The sequence below is a fragment of the Anguilla anguilla genome, chromosome 14 (assembly GCF_013347855.1).
Source record: "Anguilla anguilla isolate fAngAng1 chromosome 14, fAngAng1.pri, whole genome shotgun sequence".
In the NCBI taxonomy this organism is placed as follows: Eukaryota; Metazoa; Chordata; class Actinopteri; order Anguilliformes; family Anguillidae; genus Anguilla; species Anguilla anguilla.
In genome coordinates this window covers 5,558,018-5,576,454 of record NC_049214.1, presented here as the reverse complement: position 1 = coordinate 5,576,454, position 18,437 = coordinate 5,558,018, and the positions used below count along the sequence as shown (strand labels likewise).

The 18,437-nt window shown below is 49.9% G+C and overlaps 1 protein-coding gene across 1 annotated transcript in view; it reads left to right on the top strand.

Annotated features, from left to right (window-relative positions):
* Positions 1-194: 194 nt before the first annotated feature.
* The window catches only part of LOC118213470 (histone-lysine N-methyltransferase NSD3-like), a 32,124-nt gene continuing 13,881 nt past the window's right edge, over positions 195-18,437 (top strand). Inside the window, exons 1-13 of the mRNA XM_035392486.1 lie at positions 195-558; positions 5,338-6,387; positions 7,136-7,295; positions 7,632-7,786; positions 8,712-9,326; positions 9,590-9,704; positions 10,617-10,717; positions 11,105-11,150; positions 11,916-12,046; positions 14,174-14,299; positions 14,711-14,837; positions 16,041-16,238; positions 16,590-16,769. Coding sequence (XP_035248377.1) covers positions 5,383-6,387; positions 7,136-7,295; positions 7,632-7,786; positions 8,712-9,326; positions 9,590-9,704; positions 10,617-10,717; positions 11,105-11,150; positions 11,916-12,046; positions 14,174-14,299; positions 14,711-14,837; positions 16,041-16,238; positions 16,590-16,769 — 2,959 coding nt within the window. The 5' untranslated portion in view covers positions 195-558; positions 5,338-5,382. The remainder of the gene's footprint in view (positions 559-5,337; positions 6,388-7,135; positions 7,296-7,631; positions 7,787-8,711; positions 9,327-9,589; positions 9,705-10,616; positions 10,718-11,104; positions 11,151-11,915; positions 12,047-14,173; positions 14,300-14,710; positions 14,838-16,040; positions 16,239-16,589; positions 16,770-18,437) is intronic.

Below are 18,437 nucleotides of genomic sequence, written 5' to 3'. Positions count from 1 at the left end.
AGTTAGCAGCTCTCAAAAGAAACATTTCAGAATCTTTTTGTTACTTTTTTATTTGCATTCTATTGCATTTTGATGACTCTGGCTGATATCTGAATGGATGTAGCCTCATTGATATTGTTTTTCATGATTGACAATAATAAAATAATAATAATAAAACTACACATCCCGGTATGCTCTTTGTTTTAATGCAATTCCGTCCAATCGGGAGCATGTTCTTTTGGCGCTGAGTAGGGAAGACAGGGCCTGAAGCAGGGAGCTTTTGTTACAGCTAGAGGGAGAGAGGGAGACAGCTGTGCTGTAATACATAGCACCCAGATTTATCCAAAGTACGCTCCAACATTCCGCAAAATACGAGGCCCTCTCTCAAATATCCGGCCACCAAACCAGGCATGGGAACTGGAAACTGACTGCATATTGTCCCTTATTTTATCAGCACATTGTTACCAAGCGAAGAGGCCTGTACTAAAGAAATTCTCCAAGCTTTTGTTGTGTCTGTTAATATATTGCACCAGGAAGCTCAGATTTGGGTGTATTTGTTTAGAATGGAACACGCTGAAGGTACTGGCATTCTTTTTATTCTATCTTTACTTATCGTGTCTCTTTGGTTGCTAGTTGACATTATTGTTAAATTGCTCCGCTGCAATCTAGGATGCCAATTTTAAACGGTATGGTTTATTTTTCCTCTTCTTTAGTGTAACGAGTGATGGAGGTGTAATCTGGCCAATTCGATTTAAAGGGGCAATGGCAGCCATATTGGTAGCTCGCCGCTTTTGCTTTATACTACTGTAGCCGTCCGCATTTTTCGCATTTCCTTGCCTAGATGAAAATGGCAACTGTATTTGAACGTTGCTACGTTGAGTACGGAAACATTGTATCTGTTTGTGTACAGAATGGACGCCATCCCAGTGCGAATACTCAGTCCGAACAAGGCTAGCCAGTTAGCTCCATTAGCTAGTTGGCTATCTGTTTAGCTAGGTATCTAGCCAAGCTAACCAGCTGATAGATGTTTAAACGCACGTCAAACTTGACAGGAGCGTAAAGTATAGCTTTGTGTTTTGCTTCATGCCAGTTATTTCGGCCTTGTAAATATGTACTTAAGATTGCATTGTCCTTAAGTTGCGTATTCCCTCACAGAAGTGGAATTCTACAATGTGTAACTGTAGATATGTAATGAGCTTACAGTTAACTAAATTTGACATATTCCAGGCTGTAATCACTTTTGTTCGTTTTAGTACAATTGCACCATGAGGTGATCAGTTATATTTTAAGATATCTATCTTGGTAGATTTATGACACATTGCGCTATTTGGGTCCTTTTTTGAACTTGAATAAAATGGGTGCAATGTTGTGTTGATATTTTTCCGACGCATTGTGTTATTTGGCTTCCCTTTTTGTTAGTGCCTGTACTTGGTTTGTTTACCCCATAAACTGAAGAGCGCGCATTCCTGTACTCCGTTTGAAAGTGAAGTGGAACTTTGCGATTTATTTAAAAGCAAGGCTCGTGCTTTTCATTTCTTGTGGCCCGATTAATATATTGGACACTAGTCCTGCAATAGCATATTCAACGCTGTCATAATTACCGCCGCTAATAAATGTATGTACCTATTCTAAATCTTCAGTCCGGACATGGAATTCTACAGGCAGTCCTTTTTTTTTTTTTTTTTTGCTTTCCAAAGGAACTTATATATATTGTATAATTCTTATCTGAACGAAATATGCAGTAGTCATTCAAAATGTTGGCCTACACTAAATGTGAATTTGAATGCCATGAAAGGCAAAGCAAGCCAAATAAAACAGTACCAAGGCACTTCAGTTACCAGTTAATTGTGTGTCAGTAGTTTTTTCTAGCATTTTCTTATTTCCTTTGTGTTTTCACTTAAGCACAATTTTTGTGCATGTTGTGAACATAAAGAAACTTCATATGGCTAATACCTGTCACTGTACCTGAACAAATCAAGTGGTCCTGAAGCATTGTTGTGTGTTGGTTTTATTTATAAACGCAGATGCTTTTTTTTTAACGCCAATACCAGTGATAATGACCGTACCAGAGACCCTGTGCCGTTGGAACTTGCGTGGTTGCAGACCTGTCTGAATGGTGGCCTGTTGCACTTAGAGCATCCGTTCCACTATAGCTGCAGTAACAGGTATAGTGACTGTATCCAGTCGGGCTGGTAGCAGCTTCCTCCTTCATTCAGTGGGTCAGTAGCATTTCAGTGAGGCTGCAAAGTTATTTTTTGGACCACGTCCAAGAAATGTTTCCTAGATTTGTTATGCAGCGCTTGATCTAATGGCTCAAAATGCAAGCTTGGCCATATTTTCATAGAGCTTCATTATATGTGACATGTGCAACATGGTGTATTTTATATGTACAAATGTAAAATAAAATTTATAATTTGCTTTTGTTTTATTATTTTGTTTGTTTTGCCGTTAGTTAGATGGAGGAGTTTTTTTATGGCAAAAATGATGAGAGCTTTTTTTTTTTTACCTGCTCATTTTTTTGGTCTGATTGGTGTGTCTCACAAAGTGATTTTCAGGACATGTGCAATGTTGTTTTTAATATTTTTTAAAATTTTTGTTTTTGAAAACATAAATGTTTGTTGAATATTTTTTCACAGGCCGTGAACATGCGGTGTACGTTTTACCAAACACGTTTCTAGCAGTTCATTTTCACCTTGTATAAAATGGATCTTTGAGCCTAACTAAATTTGAATTTTGAATGACGGGATTAGGAGACACTTGATTCTAATTAAGACAATGACACTGTGTGTCATTGATGGTTTGCAGTTGTTGGTTATGAATATTATCAGATGGTTTTCTGTGGTAGTTTCTGTTTGAAGTGTTTTCTGCGTTAAAACTGAAGTGCAGAAAATGAAAAATAAAACCCTTGTTTGTATTTCCTCTGTCCTGATGGATATGTATATTATGGGGATGTGATTAATGTGTTAGTTTGTGAAGAAAGCGGACCGTAGCCAATGGCATTTACAGATTCAGAGGAGAACAGACATTTTGTCTTCCCGTGAATGGGATAAAACAATTGTTAGGACCTGTCTCTTAGCAACATGGTTCGCTGTGATTTGTTATTCATTAAATTGACAACTATGAAGGCAGGCTGTCAGGATGAAAGTACTTTGAATACCCATATAATTTAGGTGTTTTTTTTTCTTTAAAGATTATATTAGCTGGTGTGCACTGTTGAAGCTGCATGTTTGGGTCTGTCAGTTATATCCATTAAAGGATTACAGTTCTTCAGTCTTCCAGACCTTCATTTAACCTTCAAATTCAGAACTCCTTACCATTTTTAAACTTACAGCTGTGTTGGTATTACGGTATTGCATTTTCTGGTTGACGTACTATCTGTGAGAGGTTTCTGGTACAAAAGCAGAAGACCCAAGAGCCGTCGTTTGCATTTATTAGATGTTTTGTGTGCTGTGGTGTTCCTTGCTTGGAATTTTAGCCCATGCAGATAGCTACGGTAAAACGGATTTAATGTACTGATTAGCTCTGTGCTAAACGTGAAACACTTCATAAGGGATCAATGAAGGCTTTTTTTCCCCCTCTGTTCTCTTGCCTTAATGTCACAGAATGGCGGTTCCCTCTCAGCCAGCACCTCCTCATGTATAAGTCACATCGACATGTTTAGCGTCTTCCTTAGGCTAAGCTAACGCCCGTGTGGGGTCAGGCTCCTCTTTCACGTGTGGTGGTGTGGTGGGGAGAGGTGCAGGGATCCAGCGTTCGGAAGTCTCCCTCTGAGCAGCGGAGGACCCGTCGTTCAGCGTCGTTCAGCGCGCTGCTAATACAGTAAATCACAGGGACGCACCGCGGGGCGCGCGGTTCGCAGGGCGCAGCGGACGACGCTGTACGGATGCGTGCGCTGCAAGGTCGTCGGCGTTTACGCGGGATATTGCGTGTTCTGATGCACGGTGCACGGATAGAGCTACAACGAGGGCTTTCTTCTCAATCTCTCTGTCGACGCGTGAAGCGAATTGGTCTCCTGCTTTGTGTGGTCCCGCACTGTGGTCTACAGTCGTGTCCTCTCTGCAGTGCTGATACCAGGGAGCTGCTAAACCCACTCGCCCTGCCCCCTCTGCTGCACTGATTCCAGATCAGTGCTCTGTGAGGGATGCTAAATCCACCCCCCCCACCCCTCTCTGTGAGAGGTGCTAATCCCACTCCCCCACCCCTCTCTGTGAGAGATGCTAATCCCACTCCCCCTCCCCTCTCTGTGAGAGATGCTAATCCCACTCCCCCTGCCCTCTCTGTGACAGATGCTAATCCCACTCCCCCTCCCCTCTCTGTGAGAGATGCTAATCCCACTCCCCCTCCCCTCTCTGTGAGAGATGCTAATCCCACCCCCCCTCTCTGTGAGAGATGCTAATCCCACTCCCCCTGCTCTCTCTGTGAGAGATGGTAATCCCACTTCCCCTGCCTTCTCTGTGAGAGATGCTAATCCCACTCCCCCCTGCCCTCTCTGCAGGGATTCTGGCTGACGCACAACCTGCTTGTTTTTGGCTTGACCGCAACAGTGGGGCCAGCCCAACAGACGCGAATGTCTGTGACTGACTGAGTGAAGTTACACCATTGGTCGGCCGGATCCTAGTCTTGTTTCTCTTGGTTTGAGGGGGTGGCGGTAGTAATGGGGGTTGGACAATCACTAGTCATTTGTGAACAATGTTTGCCAATGTGAGGAAATCTTATTAATGGAGCCAAAACCTTTTACGGTTCTTGTAGGTCATACAATAAAAAATAAACCAATGGAATAAAACAAATAAAGGAACAAAAGGCTTTTTATGACTGCATATTTATATTTTGTGGGTAGTTTGTGGTAGGAAAAAAAAAAAAAAGGGGTCAAGATCTTTGAAAATTTTGGGGGGTGGAATCTGGTTTTCAGTAAATGCTTAGTTGCTTTTTTACAGAAGAAATTCTCCTGAGTTCCGGTTATTGCATCACTTTATTTCTCTCCTTATGAGATGCCCTTGTGTGGATGGACTTGCACTTTACTGTCTTATGTAGCAATTATATATTATCCAATTTCTTAACTGAATATTTGTACTGAGCCATATCAGGTAACTGTAAATACCTTGTTAAAGGGCACTGTGGCAGAGCTTCATGTGGGATTTGAACCTGCAACCTCTTAAATAACATGCGTGTATTGTTCTGTAACTTCTACAATATGCTGCTGCTTTTCGTTGGTCTTGTACAGCCTAAAGTAATAAAATGTCTGTCCTCTTCTGAAGGGGAATATGCTTTTATCTGTCATCTCGTACATGGAGTGGTTCCAGTTTTGTTTCGAAACTCAGTTGAAAATTGTTTTTTTTTTTTTACTCCTCTTCCCCTCAGGCCCTGTAAGAGAAAGGGAATCTTAAAGGATGCCGGAGCAGAACAATGGATTTCTCCTTCTCTTTCATGCAAGGGATCATGGGAAACACAATTCAGCAACCTCCGCAGCTCATTGACTCGGCCAACGTCCGGCAGGATGGCGGCTACGACGCGGGCAGGGGGGAGGGGGGCCCCTCGGCCTACGAGTCCGCCCTGGAGTCGGGCTTCTCCTACCCCCCCGAGGACCTGCCCGGGGTGCCCAACGGCTACCCGCCGGGCGCTGGCCTCTACGAGCCCCAGGCCAAGTACTCCGTGTACTCCCAGTTCCCCAACGGCTCGGCCAACGGCTACGGCGCCATCCGCGGGTACGGCGACCAGTGCCTGCTGCCGGGGGAGGGCACGGTGCTGAGGGCGCCCGTCGTCCAGGAGAAACCCCCCTCCCCGGCCCTGCCCCCTCCCCACCTCCCCCACCACCAGCAGCACCTCCACCACCCTTCCCACCAGCAGCAGCTGCAGCACCACCACCACCACCACCTCTTCCACCATCCGCACCTCCACGGCTCCCTGCCTCTCCCTCCCCAGCAGCTCCCTCCCTCCCCCCACCTCCCGGCCCCCGTCCTGCCCCCTCCCCCGCCCCTGCTCCTCGCCTCCTCCCCCTCGGCGCCGGCCCCGCCCCCGGCCCCGCCCTCCGTCCTCCCCGGCGGCCCCAAGAAGACCAGCTCCCCGGAGATCAAGCTGAAGATCATCAAGACGTACCGGAACGGCCGGGAGCTGTTCGAGTCCTCCCTCTGCGGGGACCTCCTGCAGGAGTTCCAGGCCAGCGAGGCCTCCCGCCGCCGCCACGAGCGCAAGAAGGAGAAGAGGAAAAAGGAGGCGCGGCGGGGGGGCGAGCCGCTGGAGCTGGAGCGGGGCTGGGAGCAGGGCCTGCTGCGGGCACAAGGGGGCGCCGCCGAGCCCACGGTGGGCTCGGGCCCCCAGGAGCAGGGGGGCGACGGGGCAGGGGACCAGCAGGGGCCCGGGCAGGAACAGGTGGCCCTCAGGAGCCCCAAAGTGGAGCCTGAGGAGCTGAGTGTGAGTCCCCCCTCTTTCTTATATCTCCCTTTCTCCCACTCTCTCTTTCATCTCCTTTATCCTATCTCCTTCTCCCTCTCTTCTCCTTTTCCTCTCCTCCCCTCTCTTCTCTCCCCATTCCTCCTCCTTCTGTCCCACTCCCTCTTGCCCAGAGCTTGCACTCGCATGAATTCAAAATGGGATGAAACGACTTCAAAGTGAGGAAATCTATGATGGAAAAGATGAACAGAACATTGAGCATTTTAATCTGCCCATCTTTCCTTTCTAAGGTCCTATTGCTGTTTCAGCAGCACCAGAGAATTTGCACATCAGTTACTGCAGTTAATGCAGAGCGCGTGAAACGTCTCCTATGACTTCCTGTGTTCCCTTCCCTCCCCCTGAGGAAAATAATTCTGTGCTTCTTTGTTTTGTGTGTGTGTGTGTGTGTGTGTGTGTGTGTGTGTATGTATATATGTGTATATGGGTATGTGCACACACTTGTGTATGTTTGTTGTGTGTGTATATGTATATGTGCACACATTTGTGTATGTTTGTTGTATTTGAGTGTGTGTTGTATGTGTATATGTGTATGTGCACATTTGTGTATGTTTGTTGTGTGTGTGTTGTATGTGTATATGTATATGCGCACACGCTTGTATATGTTTGTTGTGTGTGTGTGTGTGTGTGTTGTATGTGTATATGTGCACGTGCTTGTGTATGTTTGTTGTGTGTGTGTGTGTGTTTATTGTATGTCTGTTTTTGGGGACAGATTCAGAAGCACTTTTCGGTGGCCGTGACCAGCCCAGGCCTTTGTGGGGACCGCTTGGTGGGAGACCTGGTTTGGGCCAAAGTGGGGACGTACCCGTGGTGGCCCTGCATGGTCTCCTGTGATCCGCAGTTGGACGTCCACAGCAGGATCAACACCCGAGGTACCATGCTGCCACCGCATCACATGGCCCAATCATCCTCCCCTGATTGGTCCTCCAGCGCTAGATGCACCAACATTCCCGTGCCCATATACCAGCTTATTCATCAAATGAATTACATTCTGCTGCATGGTGACCACTTAGCAACCAGACTTTGCTTGCTCATTCCCAGGCCAGCAGTATAGTTCTCAGTTGCCTGTTTTGTTGAGTGTGCGCATCCTAGTAATTAATCAATGGCAGGTTAAGATCTGGAGAACGTGGTGAAATATGGGACGTACCCATTTTCTCTGTAACGCGGGACGTCCCGGCTGACACGGGCCTGCTCGCCCCCCTCCCCAGGGCACCGGGAGTACCACGTGCAGTTTTTTGGGAGCGTGGCGGAGCGCGCCTGGGTCCATGAGAAGCGGGTGGTGGAGTACGAGGGACGCGACCAGTTTGACCAGCTGCAGGCCGAGACGCTGCGCAGGACCACCAACCCTGCGGAGAGACACAAGGTACGGGCTCCCTGTGTATGTGTGTGTATGTGTGTGTGTGTGTGTGCGTGTGTGCGTGTGTGTGTGTGTGTGTGTGTGTGTATGTGTACGCGTGTGTGTGTGTGTGTACGTCTGTGTGTGTGTGTGTGTGTGTGTGTGTGTGTGTGCGTGTGTATGTGTACGCGTGTGTGTGTACGTCTGTGTGTGTGTGTGCGTGTGTGCGTGTACGCCTGTCTGTGTGTGTGTGTGTGTGTGTGTGTGTGTGTGTGTGCCTGTCTGTGTGTGTGTGTGTGTGTGTGTGTGTGTGTGTGTGTGTGTGTGTGCACGTGCCTGTGTGTGTGTGTGTGTGTGTGTGTGTGTGTGTGTACGCGCGTGTGTGTGTGCGTTTGCATATATATGCATGTGTGTGTGCCTGTTTATGTGTGTGTGTGTCTGTGTGTGCGTGTACATGGGAATGGATCTATGGGGGTCAGGTGGTTGTGGAGCTCAAGGGGAGATCAGTCAATCAATCTTCTCACCAGAAGGTTGGTGGGGGGGGGGGGGCAGGCTCTTCATTTTGGATGAAGGGACAAAGGGAGGAGGCTGAGGGAGGAGATGAGCAGAGGGAGGGCAGAAGATGAAGAGGGATGGATGGGGGAGAGAAAGGGAGGGAGAGTGAAGAGAGGGAGGATGAGAAAAGAGGGAAGAATGACCTTTATATCCAGGTGGTTGATGTGTGTGATGTGCAGTGGGTAAGGGTGTCACATGGACCAGCAGTGGTGTAATGCCTTGTAACACTGGGGTCTGTAATGCCTTGTAACACTGGGGTCTGTAATGCATTGTAACACTGGGGTCTGTAATGCATTGTAACACTGGGGTCTGTAATGCCTTGTAACACTGGGGTCTGTAATGCATTGTAACACTGGGGTCTGTCATGCCACATAACATCCCCCTCACTCATTCTCAGCTCCTGAGGCCCATCCCCCAGAGGGAGCGCGCTCAGTGGGAGGTGGGCGTCGGCCACGCGGAGGACGCCCACCTGATGAGCAGGGAGGGGCGCATCGAGAGCTACACCTTCATCTACGTGGACAAGGAGGACGCACCCCCGTCGGGCCCCGCCAAGGGGCGGGCCGCCAGGCCGGCGCGGAGGGCGTGGCCTTCCCGGGGGTCCCGCGGGAGCAGGGGCAGCCAGGAGGGCGAACACACGGCGCCGCGGCGACAGCAGCCACGACGACAGTGCAGCACGTCCGGAGGCGGGGAGCAAGAGCCAGGCTCCGTCTCTCCCAAACAGGAGGAAGAGGAGGAAGAGGGGGAAGAGGGGGAGGAGCAGAGCACCTCTGTCCTCGCCTCCTCCCCGCCCGTGGAGCCCCAGCCCCGCCCCCAGTCCCCGCCAATCAAAACCGCCTGGAAGACGGCGGCGGCTCGCAAGCTCCTCCCGCTGTCAGTCACCATGAAGAGGCTGAACGTGGAGATCACCAAGTGCGACTGGACCCTGTACCGGGAGAAGGCCCCCTCCTCGCCCAAACCAAAGGCCCCCGAGAGGGAGGGGAGGCAGGCCGACCAGGTCCGCCACTCACCCAGGGTACGCCTGCCATTGGCTGAGACAGCCGTCTTTAAACCATCAGTATCAAGGTTTTTTATTGGTCTTTATTTAACACTTCAAGGTGTCAGTCTGCCAGGTTTAGTGGAGGCAGCGGCTCTGTCCAGGCTGGGCACGGTGCTGGATGCTCTCCCAGGCAGGGACGCCGGTAGAGCTGCAGGCTTTCGTTCGTCCCGTCTGAGCAGGGCTGAGTTAAGCCTGGGGCAGCCGGTGAGTGACAGCTGCTCTCTCTGCTCCCCCCGCAGAGCTGCAGTGCTAAAGTGGAGGGGGGTGTGAGGGAGCAGGAGAGGGTCGGGTCTCCCGCGGGACGGAGGGGTGACCTGAGCTCGGCACAGCACGGGACGGGCGAGGCCTCGTCAGGTACTGGAGCTGCACACACACACACACACACACACACACACACACACATACACACACACATACACACACACACACACACACACACACACACACACACACACACATACACACACACACACACACACACACACACACACACACACACACACACACACACACACACAACACACACACACACACACACACACACACACACACACACACACACAACACACACACACACACACACACACACACACACACACACATACACACACACATACACACACACACACACACACACACACACACACACAAACACACACACACACACAACACACACACACACACACACACACACACAACACACGCACAAACACAAACAAACACAAACAAACACATGCACACATACACACACGCACACACACACACACAACACACACACACACACACACAACACACGCACACATACACACACACGCACACACACACACACACACACAAACACAACACACACACACACTCACACACACACACTCACACACACAAACACAAACAAACACACACACATACACAAACACATGCACAACACACTCACACATACACACACAACACACGCACACACAGCGCACCACAAGCACACACATGCACACACCCTGTAGCTGTTTGTTCAACACCTGTCTGAGTGTGTGATGCAGCTTGAATGCCTGAATGCTTGTGACAGTTTGTGAATGTGAGTTGTGGGCTGGCATTGAAAGGAATGATGTATTAGGTAACTGAGTTCAGTAGTTCAGATCTGGTGGGAGCAAATGATGCACAAACCTGTGAATGTACTGTGTGGTCACCTGTGTGAGTGTGTGAGTGTGTGACACTGTGAACAGGTCTGTGAGACTCAAACCCCACCCCCCCCCCCCCCCCCCCCCCCCCCCCCAGGTCCGTCGGAGCGTAAGCCCCAGCGCAGGTCTGTGAGAAGCCGCTCCGAGTCGGAGAAGATCACGGATCCCGTGCCAAAGAAGAAGCTGAAGAAGGAGCAGGTAGGACCCGCCCCGCACCTGGCCCCCGTCTGCCACGGAGAGTTCTGGAACCCGGTTTCTCCAATTCCTTCAAAGTCGAGACGCAATTGATGTTTTAATGTTTGATAGCATTGAAGATTTGGGCTGTGTGGCTGCTGTGCTGTGCTGTGCTGTGTGCCTGTGCAGGCAGTCTTTCAAGGCAGCGACTGCGCAGCTCAGCTGGCGGACGGCACAAGTGAAAAGCAGTGGCTGGCTGCGCATAGAGCCCCCCCCCCCCAATCATAGGACAGGATATTACAGCAACATACAAGCCTGTAAATGTGATTAGGGCAAAAATGGGAAAAGTAAAAGCTGCATAAAAATGACCTTGAAAGGACCTCACATTCTTTCTCTGTCCGTTCCCTGCAGGCCGAAACTCTTCCACTAACCGACCTGAGGACAGGGTCACAAAAAGGTATTTGCTGCTGGGCACCGTATCCTCTGACACGATTCAAATTGACCGCCCTGCCGTGTGCTATTCAGTGCAGTGCCCTGCCGAGGGTTTAAACCTGCAACCCTTTCTGGTCAGCGTCCCGTTGTAACCTTTTCAGGAAATACCTCTCCCTTCCCTTCTCTTCTCCTCCCCGATTCCTTTTCCTCTCTGCCACATCTTCCCCCCTCTGACTGCCCTGTCTTCACCTATCCCTGAAAAAGTCCTTCCTCTACCTTCCCTTCCAAAAGTTAAGTCATGTGACGAAGCCTTACCCATCGCTGGGGCGCTATTACCCAACCATGGCGTCTCATTAATTGCTGCTCGGGATGTTAGCGGTGATTTATGGATCTAGGCCTTTTCTTCATTTGCTCTGATTATGAGCTGTGGATATGAGCGTCAGCTAAATGCCTAAAATGCAAATGTAACGTAAATGAGCCCCAAGTCCTTCCTCACTGTAACTTAGGTCGCGCCCTAATTAAACATACATTGTTGTACATCAGGTCAGATGACACTGCCGGGCCATTTCATAAGTGGTTTGGTACGTCCAACAAACCCCAGATTTAAACTCCTCATAGAAGCATCCAATGGCAGTGGAGTCCCTTCAGTCCGTTAGCATGTAGCCTACCTGAACCTTCCGGCAGCGAGGCTCTGGGGGGCTCTCCCCCTGAGGGGGATGTGTTCAGGTGCGGCACGACGTTCAGGCACCGGGGATGCTGAACCTTTCTCCCCCCGGGCTCTCCTCTCCAGGGGCCAGCGAGATCTCCGACTCCTGCAAACCCCTGAAGAAGAGGAGCCGAGCCTCCACCGACGTAGAGCCGGTCAGCTCCCAGTACCGCGACACGTCCGACTCCGACTCCCGGGGTCTCAGTGACCCGCAGGTACCGCTGCTGCTGCTGCTGCTAGTGCTGCTGCTACTGCTGCTACTGCTGCTGCTGCTGCTACTGCTGCTACTGCTGCTGCTGCCAGTGCTGCTGCTACTGCTGCTACTGCTGCTACTGCTGCTACTGCTGCTGCTGCTGCTACTGCTGCTACTGCTGCTGCTGCTGCTACTGCTGCTACTACTGCTGCTACTGTTAATACTGCTACTGCTACTGCTACTGCTGCTGCTACTGCTGCTACTGTTACCACTGATGCTACTGCTGCTACTGCTGCTACTGCTGCTGCTGCTGCCAGTGCTGCTGCTACTGCTGCTACTGCTGCTACTGCTGCTGCTGCTACTGCTGCTACTGTTAATACTGCTGCTAGTGCTGCTACTGCTGCTACTGCTGCTGCTACTGCTGCTACTGTTACCACTGATGCTATTGCTACTACAGTTAATACAGCCGTTGCTGCTCCTGTTAATACTGCAACCACTAATACTAATACTACTGTAAATACAACAGATACTCCTAAAGTTAATACTGCTACCACTAATACGAATACTACTGTAAATACAACAGATACTCCTAAAGTTAATACTGCTACCACTAATACTAATACTACTGTAAATACAACGGATACTCCTGAAGTTAATACTGCTCCCACTAATATTACTACTGTAAATATTGCTGGTACTGCTCCTGTTAGTACTGTGACTCCAAATACTACTATTGCTGTAAATACTACTGTTGCTGCCACTGCTGCTGTTAGTATGGCTACCACTAGCACGACTACAGGACAGTTCATTATTCTGTTTCTGCTACTGCCAATAAGCTAAGTATGGCCAATATTGTGACACAGAGAAGAGACTCTCCTGCTCTGAAAGTTGCCCAGTCATAGTTTCCTGAAGCGCTTATTATTTATTTTTAATGTGGTATTTTTGCCAGCCAAACTCACAAATTTTAACTTGTAAATCTCTAGACTCACGGCGTCTGCTTAATAATCATCTAAGCATGTTGATACATTGCCTGACACGGAGTGTTCTGGAACCCAATTTATTATTATTATTATTATTTTTGTATTGAAATGGAAGCAACATTTGAGGGCTACCCTTTCAATGAATCACGAGTCGTAAATAAAGTCTGGAGTCACAGCTGATGTTCAGTGTTTGATGGCATTAACGGGCTGGGCTGTGTGGCTGCTGCGCTCTGCCTGCGCAGGCGGTCTTGCGACTGCGCAGCTGGTGGACGGCGCAAGTGAACAGAAGCGGCTGCTGGCTGCGTGTGGAGGGGGCATGTGCTGGTCTGCACCCCCTCCCCCCCTCCCCCCCATCATAGGACAGTATTACAGCAATGTACCAGCCTGTGAATGTGACTAGGGCACATAGGACAAGAAATACTGCATCATAACTTCCTAAATTTGTGTGCCCTCTGTTTTTAATAATCATCTAAGTAAGTTGAAACATTTTGTTCCGCAAATGAAATTCAAATTTTTTCTTCCACAAGTCGACGTCTGTTCTCGTTCTCCTCGGCTTCCTGCGGGAAACGTGGAAACGTGGAAACCTGTTTGCCGTTTGCATGCGATGTAAAACAGGGAGGTGTCGGCATCAGTATCAGCCGCCGTGGGCTGCCAGGTATCGGCTATAGACAATCGGCTCCGGAATTTCCACGTCTCGCATCCCTAAGTTCTATTGTTGGGAATTTGTCGGGAATCTTCTCCCTCTGTGGAACCGAGTCGGGACCGGCGAAGGAACAGGCTGATGAGACCACTTTCCGGTCGAGAAGGTTTTATTACGATGCGCGAAGGGAGATTCGCGAGGATGCAGTGACGGAATGCGTTCTTGTCCGAATCTCAACACGATAGCCACAGGTCGGGGGTTTCGGTACCAGAGGTGTCAGAGGTGCAACAGTTGAGTGTGAATATTCGCACCCTGATGTCCTGGGGGGGGGGGGGGGCAGCTGTTTGGCCTGCTGCCGGCGACACCCCTTTGATCTGCCGCTGTTGTACATCCTTCACAAACAACGGCTGAGCCCCACACGGGGCCATCTGTCCCTAACAGTGGGGGGGGGGGTGGGCTGTCGCAGTGAGCGTGTGCGTGAAATCCCAACCCGCCGCCTGTCTCCTGTGCTCCCGTGCGCCCCCTGCAGGTGGAGTTTGAGAAGTGCTCGGACAGCCCGGCGGCGGCCGACGCGGACCTCTCCGACGCGCAGTCGTCCGACTCCAACCTGTCCGGCCAGGGAGGCTGCGGGTCCCGGAAGGACACGGTCTGCCAGGTGGGCCCCGCTCTCCCTCTGGGACGGCCTGCACCGGGCAGGGCGTTTCCACAGGCCCAAAACACACCGAGGAACAAGATCTCCTTTCATTTTGGAGCGTGTCTTTGTAATAGCTGTTATTTTTTTTATAATAATACAGTGTTTGATTACAGTCTGAATCACTAATACAAGCTGATGGCAGAGTTAAAAAAAAGAATCTGCAATTCAGATTGCAGCTTCTTGAGTGCAAACACATCCTGCAGTCTTCGTTACTCTCAGCTTCCTGTTGTAACCCGAAACCCCACAGCTCAGCTTGTGTGAGGGTTGTGTGTATAAAACATGTTCAGAGGTTGTGATTGTGGGTTTGTGAAAACTGGCCGTGTTCTGTCCCGTTTACGATGCGTGCGGGAATCCGCTCTTCTGATTGGTCAGATCTGCGAGGCGTTCGGGGACGACCTGGTGCTCTGTGAGGGGGAGTGTAACAGGCTCTTCCATTCCGCCTGTTTGGGGCTGGACTACTCCTCTGAGGAGAAGTTCACCTGCGCTGAATGTAAGACAGGTGAGTACCCTCTGTCCTCCTCTTTGTCGCGTCGGAGGTGAAACTGCCAGCCAGCTCTCTTAAACCAGGTCTTAAAGACGCCCGCTGTATCAGAGCTTGCTTTATTCAGGGATGGGAGTTTTCCCATTAATCTGAAAATACAGATTTTTCACATGTTAAATGCCTCAACAGTGTGTCACAAGCACATACATACACATGAAGACTTTTTGTGGTTTTTACCAGCTTGTAACAGAGGAGAATGTGCATAAATGGAGCCGTGTTTCCCCACGGGTTGAGAATTTATTTATTTTATTTCATATATTTATTTATGTGCTTTGTGGGGGCTTTCCAGGGTGGGAATTGTGAGTTTGGTTGCTGTGACAACACAACGCAGGAACATAAACAAGGAGCCTCTCTCACCCCCTCCCATAGCCTACCTGAACTGTTGGCAGGTTTGAACAAGTTAACTGTGCTCTTTGGCCCAGGGAGGGGAGGGGGAGAGCTGGTTTGTTTTGAAAACACTACGGCTAGCTGCACATTGCCTAGCGCAGCTCTAATTTTATCCCAAATTGCTGAACGATGAAACAGCCCAGAAATACACACACTCAAACTGAAAACAAGCCCAGAAAAACACCACCCGTGGCTCAAAACCTGGGACTTAAATTGAGTTGCTTAATAACTTTTTTTTAAAAAAAGCTCAAAGTCGCTTTCTATGAGCGGACTTGGCAGGGTGGTGTTAGCTCGCACAGCCAAATTACACTCGGCTGTACGTCACTTCGACATTTGAAAGAAAAAATAACGAATACACGAGTATAGTGTGCTGCTTACCAAAATAAAATAACATAGACTTGGTGTTCTGAACTAAACAGAAGTTGAAGTCCATTTATTACAGGCGTATTGCAGATGCTCTTATCCAGAGCGACTTACACAACTTACACAAACCTTTTTTGTTTTTCTCCTGATGAACGAGGTTTATGATTGTGGTTGCTTATTGGCTCTAAGAGATTTTTATTATATTGCATTGTATTGTATTGTATTGTATTGTATTGAACAGACAGTACCTACAGTATGACAGAACTGAAGTAGTTTGAGTGCAAGGTTCAGAACCTAAGACTGAATGGGCGCTCGATGTGGATCTGTCTGCTGTGATGTTTTTGGGGAGAGTAGAGTTGACAGAGGAGCACAGTGTCTCACCCTACCCCCCCTCCCCCCCCCACCACGCAGGCACGCACGCCTGCTTCTCCTGCAAGGCGGCGGACGGCGACGTCAGGAGGTGCGCGGTGGGAGGCTGCGGCCGCTTCTACCACGAGTCCTGCGCCCGCAGGCACCCGGCCGCGACCTCCGACCCCAGCGGCCTCCGCTGCCCCCAGCACAGCTGCGCCACCTGCTGTCTGGAGCGGGACCTGCACAAGGCCTGCAAAGGTACCTGGGAAATGCGGTCTGGATAACCTCGGCTATCACCTTGAGTTTGCCTCATGTGCACTGCTCAACATGGCCTGCATCCTTTAACAGATGTATGTGTCTCTTCTTCTTTTGACTTTACCTCTATCTATCCCTGTCTTGCTTTTTCTCTCTCTGTATCTCTCCCCTCTTCTACTTTATGTGTCTCTCTCTCTCTCTCTGTCTCTCTCTCTATCTCGCTCGCTCATGTTCTACTCTCTGCCTCTCTCTTTCTGACTCTATCCCACTCCTCCTTCCCCTCCCTCCTCTCCGGTTGATCTCCCCTTACTTCTCTCTCTCTCCTCCCCCCCCCCTCCCCCCCCCCGGTCCCAGGTCGTATGATGTGCTGTATCCGCTGTCCCGTGGCGTACCACACGGGGGACGGCTGCGTGGCCGCGGGCAGCGCGGTCATCTCCCCGCACGTCATCGTGTGCAGCAACCACGCCGCCGCCGGGGAGGACGGCCTGCCGTCGCCGCCCGTAAACGTGGCCTGGTGTTCCGTGTGCTCCCGAGGTGAGGCTTACCCCCCCAAACCCCCGCCCCCCACCCCCCTCCCCGCAGATACGGAGCTGGGACGTCCCGCCGCTCGTTTGTAACGGTCACACGTGTCAGTCAGCCGGGGGAGTCTTCATTAAAACCTTGTTTGTGGCGGGGCGACCGTTCGAAGTGAAGAGTGTTCCTGTAAGAACCGCTAACTGTTGTACAAATTGTCATGTAAACCTGTTTTATGGGGATGTACCTGTAGCTGACCTCCAGTCCTGGCAACAGTGCAGCATTTGTCTTGATACACAGGGGGCATTGTCTGAATTAAAGCATGAACGACGTTCTTGCACGCTCTCGATAAGACCTTCCTCTCTTCATCTTCTCCTGATGCCTCCAAATGCAGTCGGATCATTTTTTCATTATTCAGGTTGACTTCCTTTGATCCCTTTGTAAGAAGCCCTTGTGTTTTCTTGTGAAAGTTTCCTGCTGGTGGGAGCTTGCAGGCATCGGAAAATCTCTCTTAACTTCCTTTATAACCCCCACGCCCCCACCCCTAGCAGTCTCACCTGGTGATTCACTCAGTTTTATCTTCAGTTGGTGCCTTCTCAGTTTACAGCGCTCTTGGTGTCCTTTGGAAAAAGCGACTGCCGTCTCACTCTCCATGTTGGCTTAAGATCCCGGTGATCATGGTCTACTGGGAGCCACGCCCAGCTGAGTCACTTTTCTTAGTGTGGTGATACTCCCCACAGTCCGGATCAAACCCGGCCTGCTCCGGTGCAAACAGGGCCCTGGAGTCCCGCGATACAAGAAGTAACTCACTGGGAGGGAGGGAGGGTTTCGGTTGTCAGGGTGACCACCAGCCTTCCTGCTCTCTGGCGACTCCTCTGGCCAGCGGGGTGACTGCGATGAGTCTGCGAAGGACTCGCACTGAACATCAAATGCACCATCGATGCAGATGCCTGATGATGTCACCGAGCAAAGCAGAGGGGCTTTTGCGGTCTGAACAGGTTTAGGGAAATTTCGTACAGGTAACTGTATGAAAGAACTAGGCGCATTACCATGTGCTGCACTGGGTGGCAGTTGTGGTGGTAGTAGTGCTTCAGAGAGAAACCACCCTCCATATACAGACAAGGAAACTTCTGGTAATAACTCAAGTTATTACCAGCCACGCATTTAAAGTTTGAATATCGGCTGTATTTTTTGCTTTTTCTCCTATAGCATGTCAAACATAGTTACCGTAAGAAACAGCACTCCTGATGAGTGGATTTTAATTTGTTCATCTGCCACCTGGTGGATTTTGATTAATTTCTCACACTGACTGCTCTCAGAAAATGATCCTGTGAACTACGCTGTTAAAACCCCGCCCCCGTACACGGCTTTTGGTGACATCAGCAGGCAGCGTGCTCTTTGGCTACACGCATTAGCTGTGAATGGACCCTGAGTGACAGTCGTTGCAGTGGCCCAGCTGGTGGCTTGCAGGGTAGAAATGAAGCACACAGCTGACTGGACACGTTTTGGGGTACATGTGCAAGCGTGCGGTCTCTTAACAGTGCTTCAGCAAAGGGTTGAGCCCCCAGTGCCTGGGCTGTCCAATAGGGGTTAAAAAAGGAAAAATCTAGAAAATATTTTACTTTTATTTATTATTATTGTAATTATTTATTATATTATTGTTTGGAATTTTGGAATTTGAGCCTTGGA